Source organism: Lampetra fluviatilis, chromosome 31 (assembly GCF_964198595.1).
Source record: "Lampetra fluviatilis chromosome 31, kcLamFluv1.1, whole genome shotgun sequence".
Lineage (NCBI taxonomy): Eukaryota > Metazoa > Chordata > Hyperoartia > Petromyzontiformes > Petromyzontidae > Lampetra > Lampetra fluviatilis.
Window position 1 is genome coordinate 61,597 of NC_136305.1, and position 12,676 is coordinate 74,272.

The window sequence follows — 12,676 nt, forward strand, 5'->3', positions numbered from 1 at the left end:
GCATTGCTGCATAACTAGTCCTGATTATTCAACTCTGCCTTGCTATTTCTGAAGCGCTAACAGAGAGTATAATTAACAAGATGAATTCTGCTCGTTTTCAGGTTCTTCGTGTTGTCCCGAGTAACATGAAAAGATGCTCTCGGTGGCCTTCGGTGCCATCGTTCAGGGCGAGCCTGACCCGATCATGACCTCTCCTGCTCTTCCTCCTGACCCTGCGCTGGCATCCGATCCTTTCCCTGGCACCGTCCGCAAGCCCGGCCGCGTCCACACAAAGCGGCTGTCGTGGGCGAGAGGGAGCGAGTCGTGGCGCGAACGGTCGTCGCGCGAGCACAGCTACGATGGCAATGTGTCGGCGGAGGCTTCGCCGGCTCAGAATGGTAACAACAACAAAAAGCCTCTTGCGAGTTTACTCTCTAAATAAAGCGCACCACGTGATTTCCCAGCGAGAAGGTGTGCGTGTTTGAATACGTTTGGCGCTTCAAAACATCTACTGTTGGTGGTTGATGTGGTAATGCTTTAGGGAAGGAATGCAATGTTGACCCGTGCACCATGGCCTTGCAGTGTGCAGTGGTGTTTTGCACAGCTCTTTGGGCGCACAACTGATCCAGATGAATTCCCGATGACTAAAAATTCCCATCTCTGATGCACGGGGTTGATGGTTGCATGGCAGACAAAAAGCTGTTGGCCATGTTTTCAACATGTACACACTGATTGCTTCTCAAGTACTCTGCCCAAGGACGGGTCCATGGCTCAAGTTCCCTCCTACCGATCACATCCCACTTGGACTATTCACCTTGCAGGACCAACAACACTCTGCACAAGGATTCTCGAGTCGTGCTGAAGAGAGTTTGTGGAGGTGGCTCCCCTTCGTCTCTCTCGCCTTGCGTTTCGTGTGATATGATCACCGGATGCGGCATAACGTCAAACTCAGAGCCTACAGGCACATGGGCACTCTTTGCTTCTCGATCAAACTCTGTGGTGTTCATTTTCCTTGACCAGTAACACCCTCGTGTGCATCTGAGTTTTATGCAAAAATCTATATTTTTCGACGCTTTATTGCATTTATTTTTTCATATGGTTCAGTCCCTGACCGGTAGATTTGTAGTTTAATCAGGCTCTGATAAAACCCTAAGTGATATTGAATATCGTCCACAGCCAAGAGTAGGGGTTAATTGAAAGGCATAGAAAATATGAGAATACACACATAGATGATTGCATTCCTTGGTAGATTCCTCCTGCAAGGATTTTACATTGGATTTTGCGCCTGGCGTTGTGGACCGAGTCACGAGTTGCGTGTGAGCATCACATTGCTGCGGGCCTGCTGTGTGTATGCACTGCCTTGCGCTGCCAGTGGTTATTTCATCGGCGAAGCTATTGAGCCCTCATGCTCTGAGCGCTACAACCCATGTTGGAATTTGTGCTTCAGAATTCACACACTCCGGGTGCATGCGAGTCGGTGAGCTGTGCTCCCACTCGGTGCACTCGCGAGGCCTTGGTGAGATGCGGCGTCTGCCGCTGGCTCTGATATGGCATCAATGGCCATGTGTTTATTAACCGCGAGCCACTCTTAATCCCAGCGTGCTTACATGGGGTGGTTTGTGGTTGTTAACGACCAGTGCGCCAGCGTTCTAATCATGGCGTTTAAAAAGCCAAGAATTATGCCGTCCATAATTTACATTTAATTTGTGCCCGATCAGGTTGTGTGCTGTGGAAAATCGGCCAATATTTGTGCACATTGAGAACTTATAAACTGAGTGGTTTGTTGTAGACGTTACCTCCCCTGTCGGTTCATAGTGGCGTAGGCGTACTAAACAAAACGTGTTGCTGGTATGCGTGGCGGTGCATTTGGTCGTATGAGCCATTTTTAAAGGCTTTAAAGGATTGTCTTCGATGGCTCATGCAGTGCAATACAGCGATGGCATAGGTGCTGCTTCACGTGACTACAAACATGTTTGGTCTGTGTTGCAGGAGGCTACAGCATCCACACGAGCGTGCACGAGTGGCTGGATGACAGTGCGTAAGTCGTGTGTTCTTGAATGTACACATTACACTTGCATTACCACACTGATCCTGCCTCTTGCCAGGACATTGCGTCAGGGGCCACGACAGAGTTTGAGGAATTGGTGCATGAGGCAGTTCCATCCCAGCACTGATAGTCCATGGGTCAGAGGAGAGATTGGCACTACCAAAAATATCACAACTTGAGTCATACCGATTTATTCATATTACCTAAGAAGAGTTGAAAACTCACTCATTTATCACGTAATTATATAAGCTCACCTACAAACATTGGATCTGCTGGGCTCGTGGAACTACGATGAGCTGGGTTGCCGGGTTCCCAGCAGCTGCACCGCAATGTAAACTTACACTGCTCTATAAAGATGAGTCGTGATGTGTTTAATGAGAGGCCAAACCCTGGATATCCCTTCCTCTATTCAAGGAATTGTGATGAGAGCAGCGCAGCAGAGACGAGTAACTTGTGCAACAGAGGTGAGCGATGTTACTGTGCTACCTGCTTCATTGTGTTTTATGTTGTGCCAGTTACAATACAGGACATTGATTCAAACTGAATTCACTCAGTTTTTTGCTTTTCATGTACAAAGTGTCAAATCGTGTTTTACCCCCCCCCCCCCGCCCAATTGAAATTGTTTTGTTGCTGGAGTTGATTTGCTTTATTCAACATTGTTTTCAGGATCAATAGGATCAGAAGATGACCTTTCACTTGGGGCTGAAGGTAGGCCTTGGATCTCCATCCCATTAATGAGCTTGTATAAGTTTGAAATGTTTCACAGCCATATTTGCTTCCTGTGCAGTTAGCACTTGTATTTTTGAGTGCAGCAAATATCAAAATAGCTTTCATAATCTCTTAAGTTCAACCGGTTTACTGGAATGTGGTTTGTAGATTTGCCTTTAAGCCTGAGCACGGAGAGCATACTGACAGCCCTCGGGTTATGAGCATAATTTGTTCCTGAGACCCGTTTTTAAGTTCAACGGTTCGTAAGTCTGAACACGATAATGCACTGTTTTTAAATCCCCATGTGGTCAGTGTTATGAAATTGCATGTAACTCCATATAAAATACTGTACAGTAAATAAAACATGAAATAAAGTAACATACATAGAAAAAAACTTGATTTCTTTTCACTTACCTTGAGTCCTGATGCTAGCTTGTCGCCGGAAGGGGGGCAAGGAGTCGTCACAATTGCGCGCACACACACACGGGGCACGCGCGCGTGCACACAGACACACACAAACACATGGGAGCACACACACACGGGGCACGCGCGCGTGCACACAGACACATACAAACACATGGGAGCACACACACACGGGGCGCGCGCGCGTGCACAGAGACACACACAAACACATGGGAGCACACAGACACACACAAACACATGGGAGCACACACACACGGGGCACGCGCGTGCACACAGACACACACACAAACACATGGGAGCACACACACAAAAAAGACAAAGATCCCCCGTATAGCCTTAATCGACTGTAGGGGCAAGTGCTGTTAGCGAGCACCTATAACGGCGGCAAGGCACACGAGGGGGTGGGTGACCAACATCACGCCCGGCCGCCTTTGTCTCCCTAGTGGAGATGTCTACACACTGCACCAGGTACTCATTTGAGGCTGAGTCGACCTAGGGGAGGCCCAGGACCGCTTCAGATTGTTGTCACTGGTGTTGGCCGTGAGTGGGAATCGAACTCGGGTCGCCAGATTCGTAGCGCAGCGCGCTAACCGCTACACTACCGCTCCCCACACAAAGACAGATACATACACAAAGACAGATACACACACACCCTAACTATGAGGATCTCCCATATAGCCTCAACAAGCTGGTGGGGCAAGGGCTGATAGCGAGCAGTGTATATGAAGGCCGGCATGGCACACGAGGGGATGAGTGGCCAGCGCCTTTGTCTCCCTAGTGGCAATGTTTACACACCACACCAGGTCCTGGTGTTGGAAGTTCCTGGTGTTAGAAGTTCGAGCACTGTCTGTACTCATCATGACTTTTTCTTTATCCGGTTTACTGCCTGCAGTAAAATAGCTGTAACCATTTGGGTAGTGCCACGAAAAATGGTTAAACTTTGGACTCTGGAGATTAACATCTTCCAATCACTCGAGGTAACTTTAAAGGGGCTCAAATATGTGCATGCTAAAGGGGTCTGCTGTATCCTGCCCACCACAGCAATGCTTTAGTGAAAAGATAATTACGTCAAATTGTTCACCGGTGGCAGGGGTCCTGGTAGTGCAAGGAATAGAATTTAATTGTATCAGCTGGAGAGGCCCCTCTGGCCCAAGGGCCCCCTGTGCACTTTCACTGCCTGCACACTCGACGTCTACGCGACTGATGTACCCCCGCTGCATCGCGGACCTCGGTGATATTTCTGGGTCACGGCTCGGTGTCACAATGTCAGGCATTCCCAGCGTGACAAGCACACAGTCCTGCGAACTTCTCTCCCGGCTTGTCTGACGACTGACCAGCGTGCACCCCAAGTCATAACATTTATTAATAACCTTTATCGACACTTCCGGCAACGTTGATCCTGATCCTCGTTCGCGTGAGCTGCTCACTGGTGTTTAGCAGAACGATGATCGTGGAACTCGAGGAGCCGCTGGCTGCTGGGAGCTGCCACAGGTGTTGGCGTTGCTTCAGGACTCGCCGGTGGTTATTGACTGGCAATGGCCGGATGGGAATGAATGCAGCCGTGTGCCACAGTTCATTCATAACGATTCGAACGCAGCCGACATGCCATTACGGAAAAAAACTAATGTAAGATTAACTGCGCCTTCACTGTTGCTGCGGTTTCTGGGAATTGGTGTCTTCTTGAACAGCACCGCCGCTCATTAGGTCACCCGCTAGACCGCGTTGCTGCTCCGCTAGAGCCAATTCGAGCCTCCCTCGGCTCGCTGTTGGAGGTTTGGTAATGCATGGTCAGTGACATCTGCTCAGGAAGTTTACAATTTAGTCGTGTTTAGCATCCAGCAGAGACCCCTCATGCTGCTCAAAAAACATACATGATCATGTGATTGGAGGTCACCTCCAACTAACTTACAGACACTTTTTAAATCCATTAAAGGATGAAGGGTTTCCACACAGTGTCGGTTCGTGGTGGTTGTTTGACTGCACTTAATCTGCACTAATTATTTGGTTCAAGTTTATTCAAGTTTCATTTATTAGGTAGAGCCCTGTGAGCCATGCGGCTCTTGAGTCGGGTGCAACCACAACAAACAAAATATGAACAGAGAACATCTTAAAGCTGCGTTGGCAGTGGTGCACTAGCACAATTAACAAAAAACGTATGTCCCTTGTCAAAAACACTGCCTTAAATGAAAACATGAATACATACAATCGGCAACGTTTTGGGAAATGGCCTTTCATGAAAGTACATAAACAGAGAGGCTAGAGAGATAGAGTTGAGACTAACTTAACACCATGGAGGCTGATGGGAAGTTAATATTTAAAATATTATTTAGTATTAGATATACCCTTTAATAGTCAAAAGTATTATTTAACAAGTGCATTTACATTTTAAAAACTCATGTTGCTGGCACAATGCATTGTGGGAAGGTTTATTCTTGTGAGGACAAACAAGGTTCAACCCCCCTGCTAGTGCATCCCTGGTACCCAATCACTGTTTCAATAAATGCACGGCTGACCACTGCTGCTCAGTGCAAGGCTGGAATCGAGTTGACGTGCCAAGGGCTGGTTCCGATATGACACACCACTGATTAGTAGCCGTGGCTGCTGGGTTCATAGCACGGTGCGCAAACCACCGTGCCACTGCTTGGCCCATCACCTCTGACTAGTTTTGACTATGTAACAATCACGTTAGTACTGCTCGAGCTTTGCAGGGAAAAGGAGGAAAACCGATCATTTATTAACGTGATGAGGATTCAATCATTTCGTGTCTATCGGGCCACCATAGACAGACCAGTGATAGTGGCCATTCGTGGGCACAGGCCCTCGTACGGTCTGTGACTGAGCTCGTATCGTCAATGTGGTATTGATTGCAGTAATAATGAACTATAAATGCACTACCGAATGTCGTGAAGCGGAGCAAAGACTGCGGTATACAAACAATCGTCTTTCCGTGATGTCATCTGTTGTTGACAAATTACTGAATTTGACGAACGGTCCTGGCGCCTGGTGGCAGCTAGTGTCACCGCGCTGGTGGAACTCTGTCACTTTGCCGCTTGTCTCAGCATCTGTCCACATGGATCACGATTCCCTCTTTGCGAAATAAAAAAAACAAGTCACTTTCATTATTTGTTTCCATTCCGCAAACGCTTTTATTTGATTTGTTACATGAATCCAATATTCATGTTTGATGGTCACAAATCACTGCGATGATTGATATCCTGCTGTTATTTTAAAGAAAAAAATCGAAGGCAGTTTTCAAATCAAAGGAACTTTATTACACGTTGCATAAATCACGAGAATTTGTTCTTGCGGCACTCGCAATTCTAAAAATAAAGCCTTTTAATGAATGTTCTTATTGTGCTGAAAGCATTAGTTAACCTTGTTTACGCAGAAAGGTACCAGGAGTATTGTTCAATTGAATGAAAAGGGCCATCTGCTTCTGCTGGCTAATTGCCGTCCGCGTGCGTTACCACTCGCGAATGCGCGAAAACGCACTCGGTGTCGTCCCGTCTGTCACAGCCAATCGCCTGTCGCCTCTGGCTTCACTTCCCTCCTCCTAATCCATTGTGGGCCACGCATCTTTTTGATGAAGTGGACTAGCGAATCATCTCTTAAGTGATGTGGTAGGGGGAATGGTTTGGCATTTGAGTTGAGCTGCATCGCGTTGTTTGCACAACCCTGTGTGTGGCCTGTCGACCGCACCATCATCATGGGCGGTGACGTGGCCCAGTAGCGCGTTCACAGCTTGTTGCAGAAGGTCCCCTATTCTAATCCGACAGGCCACCCTGGTTATTACTGCGAGTGTATCGTAAAATGTGCCATCGTGTCCATTAAGTGGGTGTAAAAAATAGGTCATTGTGTCCAAATTTGCAGAATTAAGAACATTTTTACCTGCAGATTACTAAATTGGAATTACACGTAGCAATCACTGCCTCCCCCTCCCCCACCCCACTGGCAGCCTAATGCCAATTGCAGACCATCTACTGAGTACCTATGCATTCGTTAATACCAGTTCATTTCTATCACTGGATATGTGTGTGTGTGCGCTTTGTGCACCGTGTATGTTCCTGTCTCGTGTAATTTACCGTGGCATGGGATGGCACTTTCGCTTCCTCCTTCCCATCCCCGACGACTGGGACCCATGCATCTGGATTTACTGCTGCCAGTTTTCCGTTCCATCCCTTTTTCAAAGAGACTTTCATCATTTGCTTACATTTTAGAGCCACAATTTGTAACTGGCTTTGTGAGTGTAGCCTCTTCTGGTTTGTTGTAAACGAACATATAATATGTAGCATGCGTCTCTATTATGGAAGTAGCATACGCATATACATGGACAGTCAATTTGTAAATCCACTGCTGGATGAGGGCCTGCCCATATCGTGTGAGTTCTGGGGGTAATTTTACCATAACTCACCATGCCGGTCAGCGTGGGTTGAAGCTGAGGAGGAGCATATATGTGGTAGCATTTCAATAGAGTGAACTCGAGTGTGTTTTGCTGCACTGTCCTCTGGCACACCACCACATAGCCCTGGATCCCGAAAACAACCTGCTTGTGGACGGTGGTCATGCATCCGAGCACCTTCCAGGCTCAGACCTGCTTAGCTTCCAAGATCTGGTTATAGGTGCATTCAAGATGATTTCGTCATTGGCTTATGATGGTAAATGCCCTTTATTTATCCAGGAAAGCCTCACCGAGTCTCAATACTCTTTTTCCAGGGGGCTTCTGTCTTGCGATATTTTTGCCAAATCTATTTAATCGGTGTTTGGCGTGTGGGAGTACACCGGAGCTCGCATAGAAACCCACACACACACGAGGGTTGAACACTCAGCACTGCCATCTCCTCACCACGAGGGTTGAACACTCAGCACTGCCATCTCCTCACCATACATGCACTGCATATTTCCACATTGTCTCATCCTTTTAAAAATATACAAAGTGCACCTCCAGCTTATCTCCGTGTTTAATTTGCAGATCGGCACTTTGTTTGACAAGAAAAACGTTGTCGTCTTCTCTTTGTTCAGCCGCGCTCTTTATTTCTAACAAGCAAAGTCTATCAGAAAGCACTAAATGTATAAAGGCGCACATTGTAAAAATCATAAAACTAACAAACCGCGGAGGCATTTTACAATAAAGAATGAATAACGATCATGCAGCAGTCCTGGGGAATAAAACCCAGTGTGAAGATGTTGACGCTAATTTGTTCCATTTCAGCCGGGAGCATTCGGGAGTCTCTCGCCAACGGCGTTGACCCCTCAAGGTCAGTGACTGCAACCACCGCGCCTGACGATTCTCCGAGTAATTTTCCACCAAACCCTGCCCCCCACACTTGCTTTAAGTGCTTTTAACTATTCATCTAAGTTGACACGTTCGTTTTGTGTTCCTGTGAACGTCACTTGTTCCTTTTTTAACTTTGTCGGTACGGAGACGATGACGAATATATTTATTTAGCGTTGCACACACCCACTCCAATTACGGGAGGTGCCGTGCGAGTCGTTTTAAGTGTGGACTTTCCTTGTGTGGAGCTGTCGTGCTGCGTGGTGACTCGTGACTTATTTTCTTGCTCAGAACGGTGTATTTGTTTAAACAAAGCAAATTACTTGAACTGTCTTGTCGTGTTTGGCACCTGATGAGCACGGGTGGCTACGTATGGTGTGAAAGAAGTTCCACGAACATGCATACAACAAAACCCTTTGGGTTTAAGGTTTGATAGTCTTGTGAACGCCACACTAGCTGCTGTTGACACGTATCATTACCAATTAAATAAAAAGGAATTATCAACGTCTTATCTGTGAGTTTGAAGTTGGTTGATAAGGTCGAGCTGGGATCTAATTTGAACTCTAAAGCCACGTTAACCGCTGCAAATAAGGCATGCTTGTTCGTATTCTGAGCGAATAGCGTGTTCTTGGCAGGTGTGGCATTTTCAAACACATCAATAATATTTATCTCATGTTTGCTGAGTGGAGTGTTGGGATGGCCTTGGTGGTGAACATCACGAACATGACTTGTGCTTCAGTGTCATCGCATGTCATTAAATTGCCATTATAAGACCCGGGCGTGTGCCAGTCCACTATTGGATGAGGGCCACCCCACGCCGTGCCAGTTGTTGGATCGTGTAACCATACTTCACCACGCTGGTCAGTGCGGTTTGGCGAAGGTGCAGATCATAGATGCCAGAGCATGGAAACAATGGCTTTTGCTGCACTGCCCTCGACTGACCACCACCACGTAGCTCCACACCCCATAACGACGACCTGTTGCACGCATGCTGGCCGCACGTGTGAGCAGCACTCTCCACGCTCAGCCCTGCTTGACTTCCGTGATCTGACCAGAGTTGACCAAAAATTCAAACCTTGGGCACATTCCTGGTGATTTCGGCCCTAATGTGACGCAATGATGCTTCGATCTTAGTGCTGCCGAGTGTCGCAGTGTCACCATATGACGTGACACAGCGATGCATGTCCCATCATCGTCGCTGCGTCACATGACAGTCACATGACAGTCACATGACATTGATGTGTGCTTCGTTGACTTTGTGGGAAGTGGCGGCACAGTGGTTAGCTGATGACCCAAGTTCGATTCCCGCTCGCAGCCAACATCGTTGACGGATAACTGAACCGCTGCTGGCGTCCCATAGTTTAAATCGGCCTTAAATGAGTACCTGGTGCGGTGTGTAAACATCCTCAATAGAGAGACAAAGGTGGCCGGGCGTGGTGTTTGCCACCCACCCCCTCGTGTACCATGTTGATCTTCATAGGCGCTCTCGAACAGCACTTACCCCAACATTCTATGTGTAGCGTCTTGTTAAATTACTCACACTGACACATTGTAACAAGTCGCCTGCTTACACTTTATTTCACCTGTTCTCACGCCACTTGTAGGCACTGCTATAACTATCTGTACGGTCACATATGTAGGGGTGTTACGGAGGGGCTGTATACATAGGATCACACGGGAAACAAACACAGTGGGCGGGGCTTCGTGAGTGCACGGGGAGGTGCTCTCAACGACGTCCGCACAGGGCAGCCTGGGGGGGCTGGCCCCACCCCTCAGCGAGGGGTTTTGGTATAAAAGGGGATGAGCCGGAGAGCTCGGGGTAGAATGTTAAAGCTAAACCAGTGAAGACCGAAGATCGTCTAGCTAGAGCCCTGGACTCCCCTGGGTCGCCGCCCTTGTCAGGGCCGCGCAGGACCGAGCCAGCGGCGTGGTCCCGAGAACCAGAGCTAGTGCTCTGGGACTCCGGGTACCGTAGCCCGACTTACCAGTGTCGTGCCAGACAGCCTCCCCTAGCCCGTTAGTGGAGGACTAGGAGGTAGGTCAGAGATAGCTAGCAGTGTATTCCCAGCTAGCGGGTGAGGGGGCCGATACCCCCTCCAGTGTTGTATGTCCGCGGTTGTGACAACTGTTGCGGAATAAATACGTGTGCCTCAACCCCGGCGTCCAAGAGTCCTCAACGATATTACATCTGGTGACAGAAGTGAACGACCACGAACATGGACACGCGCTGGACAGCTCGAGCCGGGGTACCGGAGGCGGAGGACACCGCTGAAATTGTGGAGCCCGAGACGGCTGAAGAAGGCATCGAGCAGCCGGGCCCAGACGCATCCTTACCGCAGCATCGGGATGAAGGGGAGCCGTCAACAGACGGACTGAGGCTGGCTCACGCCAGACTGGCGGAGCTGCTGTACACTGCTGCCGCCACGCTCGAACACATCACACGGCAGGGGGCTGGTGGACCGCCACGGGGCGAGGACAGCCGACGACCGGTGCGCCTTCCCGCCATTTCAACGGAGCACAACTTTGAATCTCCCACCATCGCCGCAGCAGCTGCTGAGGGCGTGGCCGGCCTGAACCTCGGGTCCGACATCGGCCTCATAGGTGCTGCCGCGTCATCACCAGCGGACAGAGCGTCACCACTGGTGCGACCGGCGATGCCATCCGTCGTTCGCGCCGAAGCCCAGCCGAGTAACGGGGACAGCGGAGTGCGAGCTTCCACGGCGGCCGCTGTGCTGCACCAACGCCTACCTCCACTCAAAGAGTTTGTGGGCGAGGAGGGCGACTGGGGCGGCTTTCAGCGGCGCTTCCTCGCGCACCAGGAAATGGCGCAGTGGTCGGATGCCGAGGCCCTCTGCGCGCTGCTGGCGCTCCTCGACAGCGACGCCCTCACCGCTCTTACATCGGCGCCGAAGGACAAACGCTCCACGCTACAGATGGCGCTGCAGTTGCTGGCTGGGGTCTACGGACCATCTTCGGAATGCAGGCAGCTCTTTTATGATCGCCAGCGGGGTGCAAAGGAGTCGCCCCTGGCGTACCGTACGAGTCTCCTGGCGCTGGCGAAGACGGCCTTCCCACGAATAGACGACGAAGGCGTGGACGCGATGGTAACGGAAAAGATCCTCCTGCTGGCGGACGACCTGGACATCGCCGTCGTTGCACAGGAGGACACGGAAATGGGTTCCCTCCAGGCTGCGCGGCTCCTCCACGCCAACCTGCTGTCGCAGCGACGGAAGGCCAGCAGGGCAGCGGCCGGGCGTACGGTGGCTGCAGCCACCCTCCCGGCGGAGGAAGTTTGCGCCATCGACCATCGACTGCAGCAGAGGGTGGGAGTACGGGCGGGCCGGGATGGAGCGAGCCGCTCCGACCATCCGTCATCGCCGCCTGCGCTCCCGCGCTGTTACAACTGCGGCATCCGGGGCCATGTCGCCTCGGGGTGCCGCTCTCCTTGGCAGCGCGGGACGATGCCTCGACAGGACGCCGGCCCTCCTCCCAAGCTCCATCAACATAACCCGGCGAGTCGCGGCACCCCTCATGTTTGGCCCACGCACACACCCGTCACACACTCGCGCACCGCAACGAACGGGGGGCCGACATTGCGCACCATCGCGCCAACACGCACCACTATGGGGACTCAGATCGAACCCAGGCAGTGGTTCGTGTTGGCCCATCGCGTTGTGGCTGCATCGTCGGGGTCGTCAGCCGTGGTGGGGCACATTGACGGGGTTGAGGTGCGCATCCTGGTCGATACAGGAGCATCGGCGACCATCATTTCGGAACTAATTTACAATATTCTCCCTGTCCAGAGCCGTCCTTTACTGCCGGTTAACGTCCCATTCTATGCTGCTAACGGGGGCTCACTTGGCATCATTGGACAGATTCGAGCACAAATTTGTATCGGTGATATCAAATTGTCCGGCCCGATTTTTGTTTCCTCCTCGCTGGCGGTTCCGTGCCTGCTGGGGACAGACTTCTTGGGCAAAATGCCGATTCGTATTTTAATAGACCACGGGAGTCGGGACGACGCATGGCGTTTCTGCCGTCCCCTACTGCGGCTCGGACGGCGTTCGCGACGGTACCGGCGTTCGTCGTTAAAACGGTTCGCGTACCGCCGGGGCACAAATGTTGGTGCCTCTCAAACTTCGTCGGCCCTTCGCTAAAGGCGTTGGGGACCAGGGAATTCTGCTGGGGCCATCTAGGGCCGGGGTTAGCGGACCTCATTTGATTCCAGCCCAGACCATCGTAAAAGG

General features: G+C 50.5%; 1 protein-coding gene across 1 annotated transcript in view; it reads left to right on the top strand.

The window, feature by feature from the left end:
- The window catches only part of LOC144943380 (uncharacterized), a 30,549-nt gene that overhangs the window by 3,078 nt on the left and 14,795 nt on the right, over nucleotides 1-12,676 (top strand). Inside the window, exons 2-6 of the mRNA XM_078870742.1 lie at nucleotides 102-377; nucleotides 1,969-2,017; nucleotides 2,441-2,490; nucleotides 2,693-2,734; nucleotides 8,367-8,412. Coding sequence (XP_078726868.1) covers nucleotides 134-377; nucleotides 1,969-2,017; nucleotides 2,441-2,490; nucleotides 2,693-2,734; nucleotides 8,367-8,412 — 431 coding nt within the window. The 5' untranslated portion in view covers nucleotides 102-133. The remainder of the gene's footprint in view (nucleotides 1-101; nucleotides 378-1,968; nucleotides 2,018-2,440; nucleotides 2,491-2,692; nucleotides 2,735-8,366; nucleotides 8,413-12,676) is intronic.